Raw genomic sequence first — 27,219 nt, 5'->3', positions numbered from 1 at the left:
CCATAATCCCTCTTTTACAAGGACTAGCTAGTGTGTTGCACTTTGCAACTCTTTTTCTCCTTTCTAGATGATGATGACAATTTGATGTTTTGTATAGTTTCTGCACTGTGAGAATCTTAAATATTACACAAAGAAAAGCTTTATTTTCTTTTCATAACAAAAATATTTTGAAACTCAGATGTAGTTTGACTGAGTAGACCTAAGAGGGAATGTCTCCACTAAACCACTAAACAAATTGTTATAAAGTTCAGAAATCAAGTTCATGAAAATGAACATGGGCTATTTTTTAGTTCTTGTTTATATTCCAAAGATCAATGTAGTGATATGCAGTGCAATTTCAGTAATGGAGACAAGACTGAAGTTCTGTCATTCAAGTACACTTCCAAAGTACAATACATTATTTGTCGTCATCAGATTGCACTCTGGGAATAGATATACTAGTATCAGCCCTTACATAAAACTTAAATATGGAAAATCTTACCTGATTTAAATATGTCAGGCACTTTTCTAGACACCAAAGGCAGCAAATGCAGGCTTTAAGCATACAGCGAGCACAAGCGTTTTCCTAGGAAAACACAGAATGTGGGAAAACATAAAGAGTTTTTATGGAAACAATATTCCCTTGTGCTGCAGTAACTAATATTCAGCCTGCTAACTTAAGCAATCTGTATCAGTTCCATGGTCTGTAAAGTCTAAATATTCAGAGAACAATAGGATGGTTTGGGTTGGAAGGAACTCCGAACACCACAGGCAGGGACACCTTCCACTAGACCAAGTTGCTCAAAACCTCATCCAGCAAGACCCAGAACACTTTCAGGGATGGGATATCCACAACTTCTCTGGGTAACCTGTTCTAGTGTCTCACCACCACCCTCACAATGAAGAATTTCTTGTTACCCCGATCTATTCTGAAACAAAACTTCCATCCTCCCACATTGACTAAATAAACAGGTAAACATATCAGGCCTTGAGTTTCGGTAAGAAAATGGAATCTGTTTCTCTTACCTTTCCTTTGAGTTGTGTGTGAATATACATAAGAATCATTCGTGGTATCTTCACTAGTGTGATAATGAAAGACCCCTTTGCTACTGTTCCTAGGTGGTAACAAACAAGGCGATTAACAGATGCCAGAATAGGAGTAAATGGCAGATTTCTTTTCTCCCTGTTGAAAAGAGGAAAAAAAAAATGTAGAAGAATGATCAGTATTTAAATGGTATCATCTAGAAGTGCTACAAATTCTCAATAAAATAATGTACAAAAGGAGTATATAATCCTCATACTAGCTTTCAGGATATATTGCTCACTCCACCCTGACAATCTGTGTAACTCACAAATTTGTCTCTAATGCAGGACCAGAATTAGGAATTGGCATGTCATACTGTTGGGGACTGCAATGTTATGATTTATGGTTTAAGCATTTTTATGAAGGACTTTTGCCTATTATAGCACAACTTTTTAACAAAAGCTGCATGGAAGACCACCACACTCTGAATGAGCCTCCTGACTGAGGCCCTGAACTGGAAATTGATGGAGATAAGAGAAAGTGACTCAATTCTGGGCTGGGAAAAAAAGAATTCATTCATAGGAGAGTTAAACCTCACACCTTCAGGGTGGAGACCACAGCCCCAGGGCTATCAGCTGCCTGACCTGCCCAGGCCCTCACACCAAAGGGTGGGGTGGGAAGGAGAGGTTTTGGGCATGTACTCTGCTGGGCAGACCCACCCAGCTGCAGTCAGGGGAAAACCACAACTACAGGACATCCACATGAATGACAGCAGATGTGGTGTCAAGCGCCATCAGAAGTTCCCCTCACAAGGGGCCCCCAGATATTGCACTGGAGCTCTGCAACATGATGTAAGAAATCCACAGCGTTGCAAGGGACAGTGTCACACTTCCCCTCTAGGCCTTCCCACTTGGCCCAAATGTATATGAATCCATTGGATTCTATACTTTTTGGAGTGCAGGGGATCGTCACCGCCAAGAAGGCCAGATGGAGGGAAGTAATGAGATGTCATTGGGACCCTTGGAAGGATGGTATGTTTCCACCTAACCCCTGTCCCTCTCCCTCTTCCCCTCCATGCTCTTTTTCTACAGCTTTTAATTTATCAGATAAATATTCATGTTCACAGTTTCAAGCCATTATTCTTTTCTACCAAGAAACTAATTTATACATCTCTCTCAAAGGATAGCACTAATTAAACATTTAAAGAATGGCTCTTCTTCTTTATTGGAAATAAAAGCATGATAATAAGCATACTAAAAAACATGTGATAACATTCAAAACACAAAGGCTCTCCCTAGCTTGGGAGAGATGAGAATTTCACTCAGAAAAGAAAACAAAAGTAGATTCTTCATTTCAATATCTAATATCTGCATAATGTAATCCTGAGATATTAATGATCAAAGCAGGTTTACCGTGTATTTTATTCCAATTAGCTTTTACGGGAAGACAAATTTTACTCCCTGTTAGGCACAATCACATAAATTGCTTGAGTCTTATGCTCAGGCAACCCAAACACTACCTCATTTTCAGGGCAAAGTATGTAACACAAAACACTTTGAGGCCTGTTATTGCCTGAGTTAAAAGGAATCCATCTGGCTAAAGTGAATGAGCAGTGAACGTGTATAAAACATTTCTCCATGGATAACCTCATCTCATTTGATTTGGAAAGCTGTTCATATGCAAAATAATGGATAAGTGCAAACTAATGCCTTTTCTGTTTTTACAAGTCACTTTTCAAATTACGGTTGTACCTTAAAATGCAAAAAGAAGATAACAGAGAGAAATGAGTATTTACTAACTTAAAATAAAATTGCAGTTATGGAATTACAGGGTATGAATGAAACAAAAATCATTCACCCTCAGGTAACAGGAAATACATAACCTTACAGATGAAGCATACACATTGCTAAGCAATCTATTTCAGTGCAGAGTTATTCTCTTTCCTCTGTATTTTCCTCATTCTGTACTCAGTCTAGATTAATTATTCACAAGATTACATCCCTGTAACATCTTGTAATAACTTCATAGATGTATTTGATTGGTATACTGGAGAACTTCATCATTAATAAAATAACAAAACTTCTGACAGCACAATAAATTGATTCCTTTTTTTTTGATGTTATTTTAAAGAGAAGAGCAGGAAAGGAGTCAAATGTAGCTCAGGTAACAGCCTCAATTAAAAAGACAAAGCAATTAAACATTTGTGATCTGAATCATGCACTTGAAAAATACCTCCATACATTATTCAAAAAACTGATAAACAATTTAGTTCACAAGTACAGCAATAAAATATGGAGCTTTAAAATTTTACATGAATTTTTATTTTTATATTATCTTGTCAGGATCTATATATAAATTATTAATCTAATATGATCTTAAGTAATCCTGTGAAGGAAAGATTAATGAAGTTTAGTGAAGCACTGTAAATAATTTAAAGAGCATTGTTTGCAATTAAAATAATAATCAATTGCTCTCATTATTTTTTAACCTCTACAGATCTTACCAGCATTAATTATTTTGTAAAAGAGATAACCTTCCAGACTCATCCTACTTTGTAAACAACCACCCATACCTGTAGAATGTGCACAGGTTACAAGGCAAATAATACTTCAAGTCTTATATGTCAAGAATGCCATCTATAAATGCCAAAACAGATAGTTAAGGAATTTACATTATTTAAAAAGGGTCAAGGCAATTTAACTGTTCCCTTGCTTTCCCAATGGACACAAATATTCTCCCCATCTGTAGGCTACTCAAGATAGAACTATCTAGGTTAGCCTTACCTTGTAAAATAGTATGTTACAACAGCCCCTGCTACTGTCATCTGCTGACAGGCTAGGATAAACTCGCTGATCCAGATGAGTCCTACTACATGGTACCACCACATGTATTTCAAAGGACCTACCATCCGAAATTCAACAAATCCTTCCTCATTTGGGACAGGACTACCTAGAAATGAATAAGGGTAAAAAAGAAAACGATGGTTACATCAACTTGTAATGAAGGAAGCATATGTTATTAGCAGTTCATAACCAGTTACAGCAGAAACTCCTCTTGTTTCTACTCATATTTTTAAATGCCACATTTAGGAAGATCGGTCTTAAGAAAGATAGAGCTTTTGAGACAATAAGTGTAATGGTATTTGAAAAAAATACACTAAAAAAATTCCACAACTAACCACCATCTCATAACAAAAATTCATATAGTTAAACTTAATGGAAGTCTGCTTCAGTCATTCCTAATTTGAGTTTCCTGCCTTATCAATATTTTTCATACAACAGGAATCATTATCAGCTCCTTATATCTAGATGTCAACATTAGCAGTCACTTTTGTTTTCCCTATGGTAAGCTTTTGTAGCTTTAAAGCTAGTAACAGACATATGGAGCAGCCTTAAAAATTCTAAGTATATGATTTAATATATTCAAGAACTTATTGACTCTTGGTCTAATATGAATAGCAATATCATAGAGACTGACAGCATGTCAGAACACTCCTAAGATAAGCTCTATTTTGACGTGTTAGTGCACAGTGAGATGTTTCATCTTATACAACATTTACATGAACAGATGATGAGATTCAGAAAAACACTGCAAGAAACTTTTTGTGTATAAAGTGCTTACCTTGAAAAGCATTGTTTTGACTTAGTACTGACAGCACCTTACCCTCATTCTTAGTTATGTTTTTATACTTACACATAAAATGATTTCTTGTCAATAAGTTAACTGTTGAAATAATTCTGGTTTTGGTGAACAAAGATTTGGCCTTATTTGCACAAATAGTTTAACTGATAATAGTGATGATACTGAGTATATATAAGCTAAAAAGATAAAATAGCTTTTCCAAAATCAAGGCAGGTTGAAGGGTTCTGTCAGTTAACTATGATATCAGACTACATTCTCCTACAAATTTAGTGCCTGGGCAGTGGTCTGACTCAGAAAATGAAGCATAGGACTGAGACTTTCAGTGGTGACCATTTTCTGCACATAGCACAGCACACAATGAAAATTAAAAATTACATCAGTAATGAGAACAGGAACATGTGAATTCTATTGCCCCCAACCCTTTGCTAAGAACTCAGGATATGAAAAATATTTATCTTGTATTACTGTGAAATAGCCCTGTGACTTGAAACACTGCTACTTTTGGGTCAGTAGCAAACAACATGTTTCAAAATTTTAAGACATTTAATAATGAATGACAGTTTCTGTTGCCTACAATATACTGCAAAATAACAGACTTTTAAAAAAGCATCTGCTCTGGTGGTTTTTGTTTTTGCTGAAGTAACTAAGATTTGGACCTATGGGGTTGATTAATTCTAGAAGCTCTTGTCAGACCCTGAATACAAACAAAGCTTTCACCTTCTACATACTGAAGAGCAGGTAGGAATTAGTAGTACATCGGCTGCTCTCAGATTACAGTGATTGATTCTGGAATAATACTGGACACCTAAGTTTGAAACAACTGGAAACTAAAATCACAATATTTACATTGTGGGATGCAGTAATTGTTTGCAATGGCCCTTCCCTTACTGTATACTCATCCGTGTGAGTACTGTGATGCTTAGTGACTCCAAGTTTATGCTGTTTTTAACTTGTGTGTGTAAAATTAGAGGGCATTATTTGAAAAATTGCTATAGCAGTTTTATTATTAGCATCTCATGGTTTGCAGCAAGCCAACTTGCATCAAATCAAAAAGCCAGCCTAACACACAAAGTACCATGCTGGGTTTGAAGACTCACATGCACAATAACCTGAAGTCAATGAAGCAGACAGGAATAGAAGCACAACAAGTAGGCTTTTTTCTTTGAGATTCCCACTGGCTTTTTAGTCAACTCTGTTAGAAATCATACAAAAATGAAGTGAAAATTATTATTATTATTACTGCTTACCTGTAGTACCAAGAAAAAGCAGCACTGTGATCCAGTATGTCCAGAAGAGGATAAGCACAAAGAATGTCCAAAATGGCTGGAAGACTAACAGCGGCAGGTGAATGAAGACCTTGCCAGCCACGTGGAACAAGGCAATGGTGAGAGCTACTCTTTGCGCATAATTAACATGATCAAGAACAAGATAACCTAAAGGGGGAAGTTTCCAAATCATATTTAGAGTCAAGATACTCTTTTGCACAGTTAGGATATTCAAACACATTAAATTAACACATACTCTACCTATAAAATCACAAGATCAAAATGTAAAACCTCTATCATCTTCTTCTGGTGACAAATTATTTTCCAAATTATATTTTTGACGAATTCCATTCTCATAATTATGTATTTAGAATCATCATCAGCCTTAAGCTGAAGAGACAAGACCAGGTTCTATCCTCAATTATGTTTTACAAAGCAATGAAATCAGCCAGTTTTAACCTTTAATTACCTTTAAGAAAGGTAATTTAAAATTTATATTTGACCATGGTGTGGTGGTCTTACAGGATGTATGTATATATGTGTATATTAACATAGGGAGTAAGAATCTAGGAGAGGGAACGGAGAGGAACTTTTGGATTAGGATGTGAAGCAACAAGAACGGAAGAGGGAGTCTACAATTCCTGTGAAGTTAATCAAACATTGTCAGTTTCCGGTAGTAAATTAAGTGACTCTGAAATTAACAGCAAGGCCCAAAGAAGATAGATTGGTTCAAATGGTGTTAGTATTTCAGTTCACAATGATTTAAGAACAACTTCTTTCAGAAGCAGGCTAAGGATTTTTAAATACACTGAAATGACTCAGTAGTCTGAACTGAGAACCTAAGAAAAATCTCTTTGGATTGGCAGTCCAGTATCGTACCTATTCTTGGAAGTCCCTGTGGACATTTTACAGTAGATTAAAGTAGCTTCAGGCTTAGAAAGTCTCTCTTGACTCAAAATCAGATAATAGAGAACAGCTCCTAGAAAGTCTCCCCTGACTCATAATCAGGTGTTAGAGAACAATTCCTAAAAGTTAAAAAAATAACACAATGAAAGAAAATCACTTCATGAGAAATTGTGGCAATAAACTGTTCCAAGATGTGTGCAATACCATGCTTTCACCTGAATAAAAAATAGAGACAAACAGGAAGACAAGAGCAGAAAATAATACAATCATTAGCAAAGCATACCGTGAAGACTGTAGCTGCAATGGCATAGATCAAGAGAGCCTGAAGATTGTCTTTGGCTATTTGGGTCTCAAGAGCACCAGCAGACATTCGTTGTTTAGCATAGAGCCACCACAGGACTCCTGTACCACCTATGTTTTAGTGAGAAAACAAGAAGGATAAATAAATGAATCTTCTGTGTGATACAGACTACCTAGTCCCAGAGAAATAAAACAGCTCTTTCCTTTCAAGTCTAGTCTGGTACTGAATACTCAAGAGCACTGATGCTCAACCCAACAGGAACTTGAGAGGAGGGAGAAGTACCTAGTTCTCTTCTGTTGGCCTCTTCTCAAGTGAATATACTCTTTTCACCATTCTATGACCACTTAAGACTCTTGCAGAACCTTGACCCGGTGTTTTAGGGTAAACTGCACTGAAGGACTACTTCATGGAAAGCCCTAACAGTAAACAGCACAGCTCCCACTAGACAGGTAATAAAAGAACAAAAGGAAGAATAAATAGTTTTGTGGTAGGCTGTACGTATGAATGTATTGGTGTGTACAGTAATGCAGGGAGTAAGAATTTAGGAGGGGAAACAGAGACAGACCCTTGGATTAAGATGTGAAATAACAACAAAACAAGGAGTCTACCATTCCTGGGAACACTAATCAAAACAACATGCATCAGCCTGATGCTGGAAACCACACCTTAATGATATGTAGCTAAACTTGCTTCAGACAATGCCTTGGACACTAGAAAAAACATCAGTAAAAGGCACAGGAGGCATATAAAATGTGAGATACTATCTTCTCACTCCTGTTATGTTAATCCTAGCATTATGGCCAGAAAAACATTCTCCTATTCTAGCTGCTTTTCCAAGGTAGAACTTTTCTTGAACAAGATCTCCAGCCCCTCAGGGTGATAACCTCTCCTCCCTAGTACATTCCTTTTCTCTTTTAATTGTCCTTTGTTCTGCTGGTATTTCTGAATCAAATGCATAAGCTAAGTAGGGAGGTTGGGCCAGATGAGCCTCTGTGTTCCCTTCCAACCTTACCCTGTGATTGCATGTTTTTGCTGAACATACTCTGTTCAGGTCTAAAATAAAGAATGCTCTTTTGACATCTCCTAAACAGACAAGACAGAATAAGCAGTATGTGTCATAAAAGACAGGGTTTTATTCAATCCATTATTATAATGGATGAAACTTTTCAGAACATAGCAATAGTTCAACTATTTCACTCAACATGGTTCCTCATCTTCTGAAGAGAATATAAATGAAAAATAAATCCATATTTTTCGTTTTCCCTGATCATAGATTGTGAGGCCATGAATCAGAAAACCAAAGTGATCCTGAAAAAATATAGATGGTCTGCCAATTTTTTCCATCAACTGCAGTCTTGAATTGCAAGAATTAGATCACTAGTGATTCCTAATATGATTATTCAATTTTTTTCTTTCTGTGCAGTCATTTGTCCAGACATTTTGGACTAGCTACTCAGCAATAAGTGTAGAAAACTTTAGTTTTAGGAATTTAAAAGCTAATGTGATAAAATAAGGCTACTTTTTACAAGCTACATCATTCTGGTAGAGACAACCTTTGGTCATTTCCAAGATAGCATGCCTGGTGGCATTTCACATATCTGGGTCACGCAGGTGCTCCTGAGTCATACAGAAATACAAGGATTTAATTAGAATATGTAGACAAGCACCTTTCCTTCCTCTCTTCAAGAACAGGTCCTAAAGAGCTACTCAAAGAACTGAAGGGCTGATGAACATGTCAGAGTTGTAAATATATTCAGCTGCATAAGCAATAGTTCCCTTTGATTTCTTCATGCACCAGCCAAGGTGCAGGAGTACCACCAGGCACACCCAGGTTTAGCTGCCTTGCTGACCTGTTTGGAAGGCAGGTTAAGAAGCAGGCAACATTTAGGGTTGTGCTACAAGTGCTGCGAGCAACCTCTTGCACTGTCACCCATGGGCTCTAGTGAGCTAGGCTGACATGAAGACTGACTGCCAAGCAGAGTGTGCAAATATTCAAGGAGCAATGTACTCTCTGAGAGAGAACTGCAATACTAAGGTGGCATTTTGGATGTGCGTCTGGAAAGGGACTCAAAAAAAAGGCTGAAGGGAAATGCATGATCCAAGATGTGTATGGAATGTAGCTGGGCTAAGGAAATGGAGCACAAGGATTAGAACTGGGCACTCAAAGTGGGAGACAAACAAGACTTACCGAGCGATCCCAGAATGACAAGAATCGTTAAAATCCAGACAAGTACTCTTGAAATGTACCTTATTATAACCATCAAAATCATGGACAACACTGCAAAAGAAGACAAACAAAATAAGCAGACTAATTACTTCAAGTAGATATAGCCTTCCTAATTTTCCCATTGTACTAAGAGAACTGCCTTCCAACAGAATTTTTACAGACATTTCTTTTTTGAGGCTTACAAATATCACTGAATAGATAGTTAAGAAAATTAGGCACCTCTACAGCTTCTGCTTTGATAATGTTGATTAAAACAAAGATAGCATAAATACATTTACACAAAACATCAAACACAAGACACAATGCATGCATACAGACAGAGATGTACTTAGGCAATGACCAAACAGACAGCAAGACATGACAGTACTTTGAGTCTGGTAACATGAGCACACCTCTAGAGGACCAGAGCAGAGTCTGTACTCAGATACACAGGTCAAACCAGTGTAGTTAATATGATATCTGTGTATTCCGGAATGTCATGCCAGTCATAAATAAAAAACTATACAGCAGCTAAGGCTAAGTGAGTGGTGTGTACAAGTACATATTCATATTTTAACATACACACGTTTGTGTTCAGCAGTTACATGCAAGCCACTGGAACCTGGCTTTTTGAATCACAGTCTAACCCACTGTTTTAAAACTAGTTTCTGTTTAGCTATGAAATTATGAAAACTATTTTTAAAATTAACTATATGTAAATTCTGTACTAACTTCTGACTCTAACTGAACAGTAGCACTGCAAATCAGCCACTAGCTTTCAGATTTCAAACAGTTTTCTACCATTATTACCAAATACTGACGCTGTCAAGATGTTAAAGTAAACAGCTTTCAAGCCACATGCTATTGAAAAAAATACACACTGGTCTTTTGTGTGCACGTAGAAGGGGTTAATGGTCTAGCATCCTCTTATTTTTCCATTCCATTTCCCTTCCTTCTCCCCCGCCTTTTTTTTTTTTAACCACAAAAGCAAACTGAAAACGAAGGACTCCTATATCTGATACAACTTTGCAGTGTTTCTTTCTAAATAATACACCGCTCATATGCATAGCTAATATCATGATACTTCCATTTTAGGATTTCAGATTTTATACTTTGGGTGAGTAAAATAGATTCACTAGGAAAGCAATTTATCTTGGTGGGCAACATTCCACCTCAAACAAGATGACTTTGTTAAAACAGCTCTTCAGTGTAACACAAAGTGTCACTTAATAGGCTAGAGGCATCTTGCAGCTATAGAAACAATTCAGCACCTTTGTACTGTTGGGAATTTCCAGCTCTTCAGAAAAGGCTGAGATTTTCAAAGACCTGAAGCTTTTAATTTTGAAGGAAGAGGAAGAAGGAGGTAACAAATGGGCACCTAATTTTCTTGTTTTCAGTCTTAAAGTTCCCATATCTTTGTGCAAGTATGTTAAATAAAACAAATTAAATCCCCTACATCCAGTTGGAGTGTGCTACTTTGCATTTCTCAATCTGTCCTTTTTATTTGGAAAGGGTTGATTTGGACTTGAGTTGGTAGAAGATGACTACTACAAATAGGAAAGGGGAATACTATAAAAAAAATTAAGAAAAAATGGATGCTGTGTTAACTATATCAAAACTAATGTTGGCTAATTAACAGCCATGCATCCTCCATCTCATAATCAGTGTAAGAGAAACAAAACCAGTATATTACTTATGAATAATTTACCCAGCTCTCAAATAAAATTTTAAAAAAGCATTCTGAATAATTTTCTAAGAGATTGTTGCTATTATACAGGTGTTTTGTTCATATTGTGGCAAGAGTGTGTTAACAACCTCCTAATGGAGTACACTAAGAAATAACTAATAATGAGAAAAACAATTACCTAGTGATAACAAGCAAAGTCCCATTATAATCTCTTTGCTGGTCATAACTCCACTAATCAGCCTGTGTAAGACACTACTGTCACTGACAAAGGTGATCAGGGCCTCTGCAAACTTGGCATAGCAGGAAATGTTCACAGGAGCACAGCGATGGAAGAATGGAATAGGTGCACTGGTGACACAAGAAAAAAAAATCAGAAAAAAAAATTACTCCTACTTAATATAAATGCCACATCAACAGACAAATGAAAGGTGAATGGATGCAATCATTCTACCCTTATAACATCATAACCAGAAACCATGTGTTGAATGCACAAGTGCTGCTGAAATGACGGATGATCATAATGAAAAGTGATGCAGTTCTTACAAACAACCCTGTGAGGCTGTAATGTACATTCCAATAGGATATTATCACCCTCCCACCCTTAAATGACAAGGCACAGAAAGTATGTTCCTATTTCCACTTAAATGTCTTTCTTTCAAATGTCAGGTGGTGAACCAGCAGCTGAAACAATGCCTTTCACTCATTTTAGAATGGAATACTGGTCCATATTTGCAGCAAAAGAAATTGCAGAATAACAATATTCTTCCTGAGAGTATATATTTTGTGCTAAAGGACATCAGCATTCGCAACTACTGCCAAGCAAAATGAATGTATTTATTACTAGTCTTTCCCCATACTAAGCTTGTTCTTGTACTGAATATTACAATCACAGTGCTTATATTCATTCACTTTGTTAAAACTATGCAAAACATGCCAGGATGCCTCTAAAGCTTTGAACTGGTTTGGAAAGACCCTTACAAAAAGCTATTGAGACTATGCACTAAACTTTGTAGAATGCTCCGAAAAACCTGCTATCAAAGAAAGACAAAAGAGAGCAAAAACTTTCCTTTAAGAGTGGGTAATTTTGTTTTCTAAATGTCTCCCATTTTGTAGCAGTCCGCCTTGGTCATAAACTATGTCAGATCTCAAAGTGGCCTATTGCATCATTTGATCAATTCCCAATTACATTTCAGACATGAATTACATGTTCCTTCCTGTAATTGGATCCAATGAAAAAAAAGTCTTTTCTATTGTTTTACCTGCCCAATGTTCCTTACTTGAAAGACTGCAGTGGACTATACCAGCAATGAACATATCTTCTGCAGTTTCCCCATTTCAGCAATGACCTATAAATCAATCATTTTCTGTCCTCAAGAACTATTTTTAAAGCATGTCTTTCTAAAATTCTAACCACCATTTTAAACACATAGTGAATAAGCCAGCTGCCTTGGGCACATATTTCCTATCCCCTGTTTTTCTGGGGAAAAAGGATGACATGCTGAAACCAATAAGTGTAACTATTCTGAAAAGAAATTGTCACCTGCTGTATCTAGGTAATTAATTAGTAGATCCTAGGTTTTTGTTTAAAGTAACTGATGATTGCAAATTTTATGGTTCTAGGATTACTGCGCTGAGTAGGTAAATGCATTTGGAGATGCTCATATTGATGGTCTACTTCTGGGTAGGAATGAATACAGCAGTTAAGCACAGCAAAGCAATTGTGCATTAGTCACAGTTGTTAAAAAAACCCCCCATAATTATGGCTGCCCTACTTAAAAGGCAGTCCATGTATCCTCTTAGCCTCTTAAAATATAACCCATTTTGCAATATGGCTGTTCATTATATGCCGTATTAGTGAAAAAGACTGACATTTGAGAGGTTTATCCAATTGTTAACTGCTACAACTTTACAGAAATCTTAGCATTTGTAAGTTGTCACTACCAGCAACAAAGCCCAAATTTTGAGGTGGGAGTAGGCAAAAGAATGTTATTCCAGCATCCAAATGCAAAAATACTCACTTTGAAAAGGGACTAATGGAATTAAAGTATTCTTCCAAAATACATCCCAATGAAAGAAAACATGCTTTTTGCATCAGAGTTTATATTAGTCATCTAATATCCCTTAACCTAAAGCAATTTCACTACCTATTATAACTTACTTATTTTCATGTGCAGTAATTAATTACTAAGTTTGTTTTAATGAATAAAAAAAGTTAGTGGTTCCTACAAGCTTTCTTGAGTAAATGGGACTCCTGAGAATCCACTTTTGAGATCTGCTTCTGCTCCAGTGGTTCTGACTGAATGAGTAGGTGAGGTAAAGTGTCCTAATAAAAAACACAATAATAGATCTATTCTCTCTAACCTGTGCTATTTTATATGAACTCTTGACTACATCTTGATATATTACCTACTGAAAAGGAAATATTTCTAAGAATATCAACATGATGTTTAATCATAAACAAGAATGAATAAAGTTGAAGCCAGTAGATGATGGTCTCAGAAGCTTTTAAAGCATTATTAAAATGAGGTTAGGAGAGCCGTCTGATTACTCAAGTATTAGATTTCAAAGAATTTTTTCCTCTCACTACTACTCCTGTGTTTGTACAGGGGTAGTTCAGCAACCTGTGTGAGGGGAGGGGAATTCCAGTTGGAATAACACTGCTAGCTGCTCTTAATAACCTCTACAGGGCAGTCCCTCGGCACAGCTCGGCACAGCTGGTTTATAGATAAATGCTGCAGGGGACTGGACAGGTTTTCCTCCAGGGTCCTCTAAACACGCAGTCATGTCTACAGAGGCTGATCTAGGTGGGGTGTGGAAGAAATACATATTGCTAACTGCACTGCTAGACTGTACTACTCTGTCCAAGTTGGACATAATACCTTGAAGATGGACGGTAAGAGTCCACTAACAGCCTCAACTGAAGGCTGTGAAGAAGCCTGGTCATCAAACAGAAAACATCAAGGGACTATCTTCACATCATATGCTACCTCTATCCCATGGAACTAACGGGAATCAGAGGGTTCATAACCCTTGACAGATTGCACTGGTTTCAGGTGGGGTGGGGTAATTTCCTTTACAGTGGCTGGTACGGAGCTTGTTTTAGATTTGTGCTGAGCACAGGGTTGACAATGGAGAGATGTTTTTGTTATTGTTACGCAGAGCCAAGGCCTTTTCTGTTTTGGCACTGCCATGATGGCAATGACTTTGGGGATGTATGGGAGGCTAGGAGGTGACACAGCCAGGACAGGTGACCCCAAGTGACCAAAGGGATATTCCAAACATGGCATCATGTGCAGGATACAAAAAGTGGGAAAGAAGAAGAAGGAGGGCACATTTGAAGTGAAGGTGTTTGTCTTCCCAAATAACTGTTGCATGTGATGGGGCCCTGCTCTCCTGGAGATGGTTGAACGCCTGCCTGCCCATGGGAAGTGATGAATTAATTCCTTGTTTTGCTTTGCTTGTGTGTGAAGCTTTCCTTTCCTTATTAAACCATCTCTATATCAATCCACAAGCTTTTTACCTTTTACTCTTCCAGTTCTCTCCCCAGTCCTGCTGGTGGAGAAGTGAGTGAGTGGCTGTAGGGGTTTGGGTTGCAGGATTGGGGTTAAACCATGACACAGATCAAATGTGACTGTTAGGTAAGTCCTTCCTGAATGCCTCAGTCTACAAGATGTTGGGTTTTCATTTGGTTGTCTCAACAGGTTACATTTTTCCTTCAAATTATTCAAATAATTTAACTATAAAAACCTGAAAACCAATTGTTTATAGATACAATGTTGGCGTTTTTTGCCTTAGGGCATTAAGTTCAGACTTTTCAATCTCAAAAATGCTCAAACATCTCATATATTTTAGTAATATCATATCAAAAAGGGAAAATACTCCACCTACACAATAGTTTATTTAAAATAACATGAGGGATTTACATAACATCATTAGAGCTCTGATACATTACTCTATCCTTCTGTTTTCTTACTAAGCTATACTTATTGAGACTGAATGACGTGAGAACACACTATGAGAAGTCAGTATAATTCTGGCAAAAATTAGGACTAACAAGCATTTTCAGTATGCAAGCTGGCATTGAAGTTTTCATTTGTTTTTGTATTATGGCAGTAACAGCTGGCTAGCTGCATGGAATATTAATCTATATTGGGAAAAATTTAAAAAAAGCTAGTATTCCAGCTGCCACTAATTGTCACTATAATATTTAAAAAAAGATTCAGTGGAGAGGCTACCACATATACAAGAAAGACTTAAAAAAAGAGTTTGTAGAACTGACACAAATATAACATTTACAAAAAACGTAACAGAAAACTATGCATAAGAAAAGACTCTGCAGTTATCACTCACTACTGAGTATACCTGAGAAGCTAAATTTTGAGAAACACAACATGGCTCTTCTTGAGTTAGTGCAATTACTGGCAGAAGGCTGCGTACAACATCTAACAGATCACTTCTTTTCTCAGCAGTGCTCATCTCCACAAGTCCAGGCAGCACAGCCACAAGAGTTTATGAAGCTATGAACTTTGCAATCCTATTTCACAAACAGCAGTGTAATGTAACACGTGAAAAAATAAACCTCAAAATGATCTGTTAATAAAATACAGCCCTCTTTTTGGTATTGAACTATCCTTACATTAGTCATTTGTAGACTGAAAGAGTAAAAATGAAGTAATTTGCATCTATTTGACTGGTTGAGATAAGTTATAAGAAGCGAATGCTGCAGAGAGCTGTGCATGCCTACATAATTTTTTCTCTCAAAGATTAAAAATGTTCCATGATTGTCTTAGATCTGCATTGCTGATGGGCAGCCAGCTACAGATAGGGTGAAAGGCAGTAAAACAGCTGATATTTAGAACAGTGTCAGTCACATGAGACAAGAGAATTTGAAGATATCAGCTCAAGAGTTTCAGTAAGACATATGCAGATAATTTGGGTTTTTCTTTGACTATTATTTTCACTATCTTTTAAAAAAAGAATTTTAGAAATATATACAATAATACACTAAAACATCTATCTGGTAAGAGTGAATATGTGTTGGTATTTTCTAAAGAACTGTCATGATCAAAACAAATCTCTGCTCCCTCCACCCCAAATCAGACAACTTGATCATATTACCTCTCTGGAACAGGATATTTAGGACATAACTTGGCAGCCCTTGGGTCTGTTGTATATTCTGATGGCTGTAGTTCGTAGCTACATAGAGTGGATCCTGTGGAAAAGTAAAAGAAATTATTGGTATGGAAAACAAATAAAAAACTAATACTAATATCCTTTGCAAACATAATTAAAACTGATACAGGTGTTAATTCTGCACCTCCTCATGTCATTATCACAAAGCTTTGCTACAGTTCCTCCAGTAATGTGGTAAATCAAGTCCAACACAGCTGTCAATAGAATATAATGACACTCTCCATCTCACTTTGGGTTTTCCAAAGTTTGAGTATTTGAGTGGAAAAGACTAATTCACAATGTGGTATAAAAGAGGACACAAAATACCGTGAAGCCCCCCTCCCCTACTATTCTACCATGTTTTTCTTGATCATTTTTAATGCACGAAAATCGTAGAACATAAGATTTATGATATAAAGAAAATATTCCTGGGTTTGCAGGGGTTTTTTTGTGTGTATATTCAAAATACAACTGGTCTACAGATTTGAGGGACAGGAACAAAAAAAAAACCCGAACCGAAAAAGTTGGAAAGTTGGCTGAGAAATAACAGCACTGCATTATATATCCAAAGCTTCTAAAAAGCTGAACCTTCTCCATAAACAAATTGGTACAGCACAGTAAAGATCAAATGCCTATATCAAAATTCAAAAATAAATTAAGTTCTCCTTTGTACCTGACAGTTACCTAATGGAAGTGCCTTACCTAGGAGAGATTTCTTTCAATTTATCTATAATGAAGACATTGAACATCTGACCCAATGCTTCTAGGAAATCAGAAACTTCCAAATCAGATGGGAGCCCTGGTGTATCAGCAATTGCAGAAGTAAGAAAGCCTCCAATGATATAAGCTGCCTATCAAAAGATTAATTTCCTTCCAAGCTTCTTTCCTAATAGATTGTTTACTTCCAAGTACAAGGGCTTTCAATATATAGCTTTTAGCGTCCTTTTCCCCTGTACAATACACTAAGGACTTATCTTAATAAGGACTTATCTGAATCTTAATCATCAATATAAATATTCAATTCTTTCCATTATTAAAGTCCCCTCTTCAGGAATAGTTTGTATAACAGAGTTCTGCAAGTTGGATCTGGACATTACATATACACTATTACCCAAAATAAACCAAGAATTTTGACAAACAGCTTTATCTTGGCCTGCATTACACTGAGCAGAACTATTTGTTGAATTTGTAGACTATTATTTGCAGGAATTTTATCTATCATTGCTACATTTCTACCTCTATGAAGAGACCTCTTCAATTCATGGACTGAAAGAGCAGAGAGCCTACTTAGCTGCTTCAGATGCTCTCTCTCTAATGCAGTCTCTGGAACACTACTTAAGTACCACTTCTACAAAGTAGTTTTTTGGAAGCCAGTCCAAACCACCAAATGCACTATTGAAGAAAGACAGATCTCCTAAAGAGAAGATAGGAGGTGAAACATCTGAAATGCATTTTAAATTATACTGTCAATATGAATCCTTATGCCTCTGCTTGCTTATGTGGAAAACATGGCATGATATAAACATAAACAGATACTGCAAAAAACATTCCTTAGATCTTACTTGTAAATGAAGTATCTAAAATGTATCTACATTTACAGGTTTTTCTTAAAAACAGAAAGAAAAAGAGGATTGCAGATATTTACATTTATTTTGCTTTGAATATAAGTCAAAAGATAAGTTATAGACAGCCAGCTGAACCAGCTGTGCCCAGATAGCGAAGAAGGCCAGTGGCATCCTGGCCTGTAGCAGCAATGGTGCGGCCAGCACTTGGCACTGGTGAGGCCACCTCTCCTATCCTGTGTCCTGGTCTGGATGCCTCCCTGCAAGATAGACACTGAGGTGCTGGAGTGTGTACAGAGAAGGGCAATAGAGCTGGTGAAGTCCTATGAGGAGTGGCTGAGGAAGCTGAAGCTGTTTAGCCTGGAGAAAAAAGAGGCTCAGGGGTGACCTTATCACTCTCTACAACTCTCTGAAAGTAGGCTGTACCCAGGTGGGGGTTGGCTTCTTTTCCCAAGTAACTAAAAACAGGGCAAGAGAAAATGGCATCAAGTGCCAGGGAAAGTTTAGGTATTAAGAGTAATTTTTTCACCGAAAGGTTTGTCAAGCATTGGAACAGGCTGACCAGGGAAGTAGTTGAGCCCCCATCCCTGGAGGTACTTAAAAGCTGTGGAGACATGGAGCTTAGGTAAATGGTTTAGTGGTGGACTTGATTTTAAGGGTGTTTTCCAGCCTTATGACTCTCTGGTTACGATTCTAAGGCAAGAATAAAGAGCTCTATAGGAAGAAGAGTGATATGTAGACAAGTGTATATAGATTCATGACACAGTGTTTGGGGCCAGCTTGGCCATTCTGCCAAGTGACCAGTGTGAACTATAGTTTAAGTATCTTATGATAAGGCCCCTACATCTAAACAAGCCTAAGGAACAGGGCTGGTCTGTGGATGCCCATGCTCCCTTTGACCTCCAGCAGCTCAGGCATGAGAGAAAAAGGGCAGGATGTATGATGGGGAGGAAATGAAACTCTTTGTACAAATATATATCTGAAGACCTGCCTGGATCACAAGTGTAAATGAAGCAAAATCAAATTATGCCAGACCCTGATGTGCATACAGTTCACAAGCCATTCAAGTAAGACCCGTAGGGTAGCCCAATAGACTTCTGGCTGTAGAGCAAAGTGGAAACACCTTGACAGGTCCCCCTGGAAGCCAACAGTATATTCCCTCCTGCCATACCTGACCACTCAGGCTGCCACAATCATGTCTTGCCTGGGAACTGCTTTTGGGCTACTCTGGATCTTTTCCCTTTAGATGCCTAACTCACAGTCAAGCAGAAAAATATTTTCATGGAGCTTGTCAAACAAAGGATATAAACTACCCTGCCGTTAAAGAAACTACCAGTGCCACAGCTGAAATAACGCCCATGAGATTGTTCTTTTGTACCAAATCATTAGAAACTCTAACTATTCCCATAAATATTTTTTTACTTATACTCTCAAAACCTTATGACTTCTTTAATACTGTGTAAGAGAGCTTTAGAACCCAAATGTGTGCTTGAATTATGTCATTTTGCACTTAAAATTGATTTCTTCACAAAAGAGTCCGTGTGCATCACTGAACAGAAGTTTACATTTTCAAGGGTGAGAGAGAAGAACGAACAGTATTGTCAAACCTTCCACTCTTAGTTATTAGTTACGAACAGTACTGTCAAACCTTCAACTCTTAATTAGTTACTCTGGGTTAGCCGAGACTAGCACAGCCAATCTTTCTGTTGCTGTTCAAGTTAGTAAGTTGGAAAAAGTTGAAGGAAACATTTCAGTAATCTTGCAGAGATAATTAGTTCACCAAAGACACTACTTTTATTCCTAAATTAGTATCACTCAAATGTTTCAAAACCAGTATGAGCAGGATACAGAGAACAAACTAAAAGATCACTGATATAATACACCCTTTGCTTCCTACAGCAATGCACACACTTCTTCTGGAGAAACCCTTAGGCAAATGACACCAAGCTGTCCTAAAAGGATTGGATTCCCGATCCAACTTGCTGTCACATTAAGAAAAATACTTCTAAACTATGCAGAGCATTAGTGTTTGGGCTGTTGGTGAACACACAGTAGTGTGCCCAACCTATATGCACACTTTGGTCCCACAATTCTGTATTTGGTGGTTTCACACACAAAGTGATTATCATGGAGACATACAACAGTTTCTGTCCCATGGTTTCTTTTCAATAAACAGAATTGCTCCAGCCACTAGAATATATTGGAGCCATAACTGGAGCAAAGTACCTCAAAAGACAAACTTCCAGCCTAGCTGTAGAAACTTCTTTTCTAAATCTCCTTTCTGTTTTGCTGAGGCTTGGATTAATAAGGACCTAAACAGCCTTCATCTTTGGCACTCATAGAAAACAGCTGTAATTAGCCCAAGTTTATATATAAAGATGCTGTAGAAAGCCAGGACTTTTACTTCAAAGATTCCTTCTAAATGAGAAGGCAAATTATTGAAGATTTTGTGTGCTCAGAAGACACAGTGCACAAAAGACATAACACTCTGCTTTCCATAGCAACATAGTAAACAGGAAGGTCCAAACTAACCAAAGGTTGTTAGGTAAAAATACTTTTAGAGACCAGAGCTCCAGTACAGCTTTCCTTCCTGTACTTGCTTTGCTGTAAACCAACAAACAAACCCCTGTTAGAACAGCATTACTATTCAAGAGTTTACAGCTTGAGAAATGGCAAGATTCCTAAGTGATCCAATAAGAGGAGCAGTCCACAGAGGATATCCATGACATTTATATTCCCTGACTTATAGTAGTGGAAAGCATACAAGGGGTTTTGGATTCCATTCTGGGAGCTCAGCAGTGTCTACTGATCTATCAACACTTATTAACAGCAACTAAAACAAGGACTTCAAGATCTGGAAACATGGACTCATATTCAGAGGCAAGAATTTAAGCATAAAAATACAAAACTGTGCAGACGCAACAGGGATAGCTTCAGTACCAGGAGCAGCATAGTCACCTTAGGAGTTTAGGAGTATGTTCTTTCAAGTTACAAAGAGCTCCAAGCAGGTCCACATACCCCTTCTCATATACATGTGGTAAAGCACAGCCTGAGAGACTACAAACCACAGTTTTGGTAATTTAGATGAACTTCCATTCTGAGTCTGATATTGTGCATGTATTGTGCACTTACGTGGCATGACACATGTGACTAAAATGATCTCTTTGCCTGTGTCTTTCACACTAGTGATGAGCTTAGATGGTCCCAGTGCCCAGAGCTGGAGGACCATGGCAGGGAGAATGATCAACTCCCCGAATTTGTGGGGGATCTGCTGCTCCAGCTGGATACTCATGTATCTATGTGGCTTCATGATGGCATTTATCCAAGAATACTCAAAGAGCTGTTTGATGTCATTGCAAGGCCTCCCTCAATTATTTTTGAACATTCTTGGGTATCTGGGGAGTTCCCAGCTTACTGGAAGCTGGCTAAGATTGTCTCAATGTTCAAAAAGGGCAAGAAGGATGACCCTGGAAACTACAGACATATCAGTCTCACTTCAGTACCTGGTAAAATGATGGAGAAGATTATTCTGGGAGTTCTGAAAAACACCTGAATGACACCACAACCATCGTCACAGCCAGCACAGCTTCATGAGAAGAAAGTTCTGTGCATCCAACATGACTACCTTCTAGGACAGGCTGGTTGGTCATGGGAAGCCAGTTGATGTGAGCTTTTCAGATAACAGTAAAGTTTTTGATACTGTTTCTCAGAGGACCCTTCTGCAGAAAACGTCCAGCAGCTGGCTGGACAAACTCATCATGTGGTGGATGAGCAGCTGGCTCATGAGTCAGGGACAAAGGGTTACAGTGAATGGGGTGACATCAGACTGGCGTGACCTGTGGGGTTCCACAGGGCTTCATCCTTAGCTTTGTGCTCTTCAACATCTTAATAAACAACTTGGACAGAAGACTCAAAGGCCCAAAGTAAGTTTGTTGGTGATTAGAAATTGGAAGGAGCCATTCACTCCCTTAAAGGCAGAGGCATTATAGAGAGGAGTCAACAAATGACAGGGCTGGGAAATTACCAACTGTATGAAGTTTAAGAATTCTGCACCTAGGACAGGGAAACCCTGGATGTATGGACAGACTGGGGAATAGGACCCTGGAGAATAGTGCTGTGGAAAGGGACCTGAGGTCACTGTCAAGGGCAAGTTGAACATGAGTCAGCAGTGCCCTGGCAGCCGGGAGGGCCAACTGTGTCCTGGGGTGCATCAGGCACAGCATCACAGCCAGGCAAGAGAGGGGATTGTCCTGCTCTGCTCTGCATTAGGGCAGCATCACTGTGAGTGCCAGGGGCAGTTTTGGGTGCCACAATATAAAAAAGATACTAAGTGCTGGAAGAGCGTCCAAAGGGGGGAATTGAGATGATGAAGGGACTTGAGGAAAAGCTGTGTGAGAAGTGGCTGAGGTCACTTGGTTGGTTCAGCCTGAAGGAGACTGAGAGGAGATTTCATCACAGTTTGCAACTTCCTTGTGAGGAGAAAAGGAGAGGCAGGGACTGATCTCTTCTCTTCAGTGACCAGTGACAAGACCTGAGGGAATGCCCTGAAGTCATGGGAGGTTTAGGTTCACCCAGAGGGTGGTTGGGCACTGGAACAGGCTCCCCAGGAAAGTGGTACAGCACCAGCCTGACAGAGTTCAAGTAGTGTTCAGACAATAATGTCATGTACATGGGTATGATTCTTGGGGTATCCTGTGCAGAGCCAGAAGGTGGACTTCATGGTCCCTTGTGGGTCTCTCCAACTCAGCATATTCTATAGTGATTGATAACTGACTTCTAAAAAGCCATATGATGAAACAGAGCTTATAGTTCAAAAACTTAATAGCTTATTTCATTGCCTCCTTTACAAGAAACATCCTATTATTTCATTAAGTTCTCTGACAGAGGAATAAAACTCACAGACACAGAAATGTGCAGAAAAGTTAGCAGCAAGGAGACCATTAAAATCACAACTCCTCACCTCTGGACTTTCAGCCCAGTTCTGCTCTTGAGTTCCGGGTGTTTTATGACTGAGTTTGCCAATTAAAACTTAGTTAAGATTGTGAATATGTGACCCACAGATGATTATGCTTGACCAACCAACCCATGCAATAAAGGCTAGAGTATGATATTGATACTGACAGAGGTGAAGTTCAGGAAGGACAAGGCTCCCAAGGCTCTCACAAGGATAAAATTCTTAACACTTTTCTACACTTCTCACCCCAGAACTTTACTAAAATCTATCTGTCAAACTCTATCAGCTCTAAACTGTTAATCTGAACATACTACCCATTCAAAGCTTCATGCAATGAGACAACTTGGTACACCACCAATAACTGGATATTACCTTAGCATATTATGGACTACCAATGCAGCATAGAAAAGTGGCAGCTTAAAATACTGTATTATGTATCTGGCTGCTGCAAATTCCAGAACCAAAACCTACAGAACCAGTGGGATGCCAAATACTACTTCTACAGAAGCTGGTATTTACTATACTTTGCTGAGTTCTGTCAGTAAGAGAAAAATGCTGCACCACCCCAGAAAAAAGTATGCTTATGGCAAAAAAGCATACAGAAAAAGTATGCTTAGGGCAAATAATTATATGATCCTCTCTTCATGGACTCCTGTCAAAAGGAAGAAGGTTTGGATCACCATGAAACAAACCACATCATGTTGACCAGACTTTCTTTACTCTTTGACTGCTAGTCCTGACAATAGTAATTGTAACCAATCTACAACTATAGGAAGTAATTCTACTCAGAACACAAGCACTGAGCACAGAAGTTTAGGATTGTAAAAATTTCCTATTTACCTATTTTAGACCAAAGACACATTTGATGCTTCATTTAGGAATGAAATAGCACTTAGTTATGCATATATTGGCATCAGAGCTGAAAATGACTGAGAAAACAAAAACTCCACTTCTTAGCCAGAGATTTTAATGAGGTCTAAAGTATCAGGTAAAATGGAAGCACCAAAGGATTGCACAAACATACCTAAACATTATGCTATGCCTTTTGCAACTTGAGCAGGAATAGAGACAGAAGACCAAATAGGGATAGAGCTGAACCTTGACACCGAAATCTGATTTCTGGGCCCTAGCAAAATAGTGATGCCTTGAGATAAGCAAAAAGGCAAGGACAGACCACTTTGTAGTCAGGACTTCTCAGATTAATATGACAGAACTGTTCTCAGAAAAGAAAAGCTTCATTCTCTTCATCTACCCACTGCTGCCTTCCAGAAGCACAGTGTGTGTTTTAAAGAAAAGTAAGGTTTATATGTATATTTAGCTCCAGTTGTTGCAGAGAGACATACCACCACTTCTTTAAAACAATCAGCATCAAAGGGCAGGAGAAATTACAGGTGCTTTTATAAAAAAATATGGGACTGAAGTGAAAGCAAGCACTCTCCAATGCCTGCAAGAATATTTGAAGAAAGATCTATCACAAAACCCCATTAGTTAGATCTTCAAAAGTCTCTAGAATTGAAAACCACAAAGACAAATGCTGTGATAGATATTAAAACATGCCGTTACAAATAAGAGTATGGAAAACAGAAAATCCTAGATTCAGAATTTATGTATCTATAAATATATGTATTTTGAGTTGTAATTAAAAAAAAATAGACAATACTCTTCACTTTCTCCTATTTTTATTAACAGTACAGAGAGTTGAAAAACATTAATTTACCTATTCCTCCACTCTTATTTCTTTCAGTGCTATGTAAAACCAGCTACTCTGGAATCAAATTAAGAATCCATCTAATCAAATAGCAGATGTTTCTCCTACCATATCTTTAGCTCTGCACAACTTAAAACTTAAAGATATTCTTCAGGGCTTCTAACTAAATACCCAAATGGAGTTTGTATTTTCTGTTCTAAGAGAATTATTCTAAGAGTTTATCTTTTTTGTTTTTAAAATGTCCTCATGGCAATTAACTCTAACTTGTGTGCATAAATATGTCTCTTTGATGCTTAATGATTTCATTTTGATCTCTAGTTTCACAAAACTCAGGTTATGAGATGAAGGAACAATAATTTTTCAACCTTCTTTAAGATATTCCTGCTTTTAATGACTTACTCTTCCTGGCAGTTTTCTCTTTTACAGACAGAAGAAATCACTGGTCCTTTTATAATGGTAATCCTTATTTCTCTTCTCAGTATGTGTACATACATACATACACACACACACACACACACACATATATATATATATATATATATATATATATATACACGCACATATACAGTAGGTGAATACATGCTGAGAATATATATATGTATGTTTCTGCACAAGTTTTTAACAAAAAGTAAAGAAAGGTCTAGAACACAGCCTTTATGATGCCAACATAGCAGGAGTTCACAAAAAATGCAGTCCCTCTTCACAATTCATAAACATTACACTTTCAGACAATGCTGTGCCTCCAACTTAATCCTCTTGTGATCCTCAGTAATTTCACAATCTCTTCCCCAAGTATCAGTAACCACTTTAAATTAAAACAGTTCATGCATAACAATAGGTTCCCACCCCTTCATTCTGGGGGCATTCCTTTTGATTTGACATTTTTGTCCACTGCAATTGATAGCAGCAGGTTTTTCCATATAATTTTAAATTTTAGTAGTCACAACAGATGTGACTACATTCAGTAGGCACAACAAGATTTATAACCTCATTGTGTCTTCCCCTTTCCAAATGGTTTATTAATGTAATCAATAACACAACACAGCATTATTGGAGGACTCCACATACTGTCACTTTCTGTTGAGGAAACAATTTCATTCTAACTAGAGGATATATTTCCAATACATCACAAACCTGATGGACAGTTCAGGTAACAAGATAGAGTACCAGTAGATAACTGTATCTCAAAAATGCTCATAATGTACTTTTATTCTAGTCAATTAAAAAATGACACTCAAAATTACCATACCCAGGTTTCCAAAGACCTGTAGGTGCAGAATTGCTTTAACATAAGGTATCTGTAACTAACACAGTACATCGTACTTCGGGAAAATCATGAGCAAAGCATTAGGTTTTAAACAGCATAATTTCACTGTATGGCAGGGAGAACAAGAGCAAAGGCAGGGAGAACAAGCGCAGACAAAAAATGTCAGAAGCTCACAGTGACCCATGTAACAGCTACTTCAAAACCAAGTGCCAACAGGAACACATGAATATGTCATTTTCTTCAGACAAAAGAAAAATCCTTTTTATTTCCCCTGTGGTTCCTTTCTAATAGCTCAGAGATATCACTTGCTCTGATTTAGCAGACTGATTTCCTTTATTGATCTCTTTCAGGTCAGTCTCTATAGCAAACTTAATGAAGCATTCCCTCTGGCTCTGTGTGCACACAGACCACTAGCTTGGTCTAGCTACAGAATTATGACAACAGTGATACCTGCCACAATGCTGCAAAATTAAAATTTAATTTCAGGTTCCTAAATATGCATCCAGTTATTTAAACAACAAATAGGAATAGTAGTTCCCACACTGAGTAGACACTCTAGTTATCACTGAATTAAACACAACAGAAATTACAGCCACCTGTTCAGTGTTTCTCTTTAATAATGACACTTCATTATTTCTTTGGCACAGTCATACATTAATTATGTCTTCAAGGATATTTCAAATTGTTTTAGCAAGTGCTTCAATACTGCAGTATTTCACGGACATTAAGTTTTGAAGCATCAATTTGGTTTATGGGAAAGATAGCTTTCAGTCACATTACTCAAAATACATAATTTTTTAAGGGCAAAGATCAACAAAAACATTGAACCACAAGTACTCTGTGCTTGAGGTGTTCTACTGGGTGAGAAAATCCTGGGGAGAGCAACACCAGTCAGTTCACAACATGTAACATTCTCAGTTGAGTCCAACTGTTAACTCTACAAACTCAAGTACTAGCATGGCTGTTTGAGAGCAGCACTGCAACATTTCTCAGGTAACACTGCACTTTCCTGTGCCACTTTCAGGAGTTGCTCCAGAACATTTTTGTATTTTACAGCTTGCATCTCTGTACAAGTCAAAGATCTGAGTGGTCAAGTGCCCAGCCTTCTCTCCCCCTTTTTCCTCCTTTGTAAAAGGTCCCAGCTGGTTCCAGTTTTCTGGGTGTCAATTATTGTGAAGAGATTAAAGGAACACGCTTTCTTGTTTCCTTAAAAATCAGTTTGGCTTTGCAAGGGATGGGCTTCTTCTCTTTCTTGATAGGAAGGTACTGCAAATGCAGGACCTGACTGTGAGAGGGCAAGTGAGGTAGGGGTGGGAGTGAAGTTATTGCACTGAAATGGTGCTGTGTTATTCACAAAACCAGCTCCTTTTCCCAAATTACAGTAGAAGAGCAAGATCATCATTACTGATTCAGAAAGCTAAAAGGCTGCTTTATCATGAAATGGTCTTCTTGCTTCAAGCAAGCATTTTCCCTGCCCTAAATGCTTATTTATAATCTCACTCGCAGAACTGCGCAATAAGCATGAGCTCTGCCCTACGTATTCTGA

The 27,219-nt window shown here is 37.9% G+C and overlaps 1 protein-coding gene across 1 annotated transcript in view; it reads right to left on the bottom strand.

The window, feature by feature from the left end:
- Nucleotides 1-27,219, bottom strand: part of SLC44A1 (solute carrier family 44 member 1) — a 69,134-nt gene that overhangs the window by 13,347 nt on the left and 28,568 nt on the right. Inside the window, 9 exon segments of the mRNA XM_030236664.2 lie at nucleotides 482-565; nucleotides 1,006-1,162; nucleotides 3,787-3,952; nucleotides 5,893-6,045; nucleotides 6,048-6,078; nucleotides 7,100-7,227; nucleotides 9,306-9,395; nucleotides 11,189-11,358; nucleotides 16,129-16,222. Coding sequence (XP_030092524.2) covers nucleotides 482-565; nucleotides 1,006-1,162; nucleotides 3,787-3,952; nucleotides 5,893-6,045; nucleotides 6,048-6,078; nucleotides 7,100-7,227; nucleotides 9,306-9,395; nucleotides 11,189-11,358; nucleotides 16,129-16,222 — 1,073 coding nt within the window.

Source organism: Serinus canaria, chromosome Z (genome assembly GCF_022539315.1).
Source record: "Serinus canaria isolate serCan28SL12 chromosome Z, serCan2020, whole genome shotgun sequence".
NCBI lineage: Eukaryota > Metazoa > Chordata > Aves > Passeriformes > Fringillidae > Serinus > Serinus canaria.
Note: the sequence above shows the minus strand (reverse complement) of the source record. Positions and strands in the feature narration are given on the sequence as shown.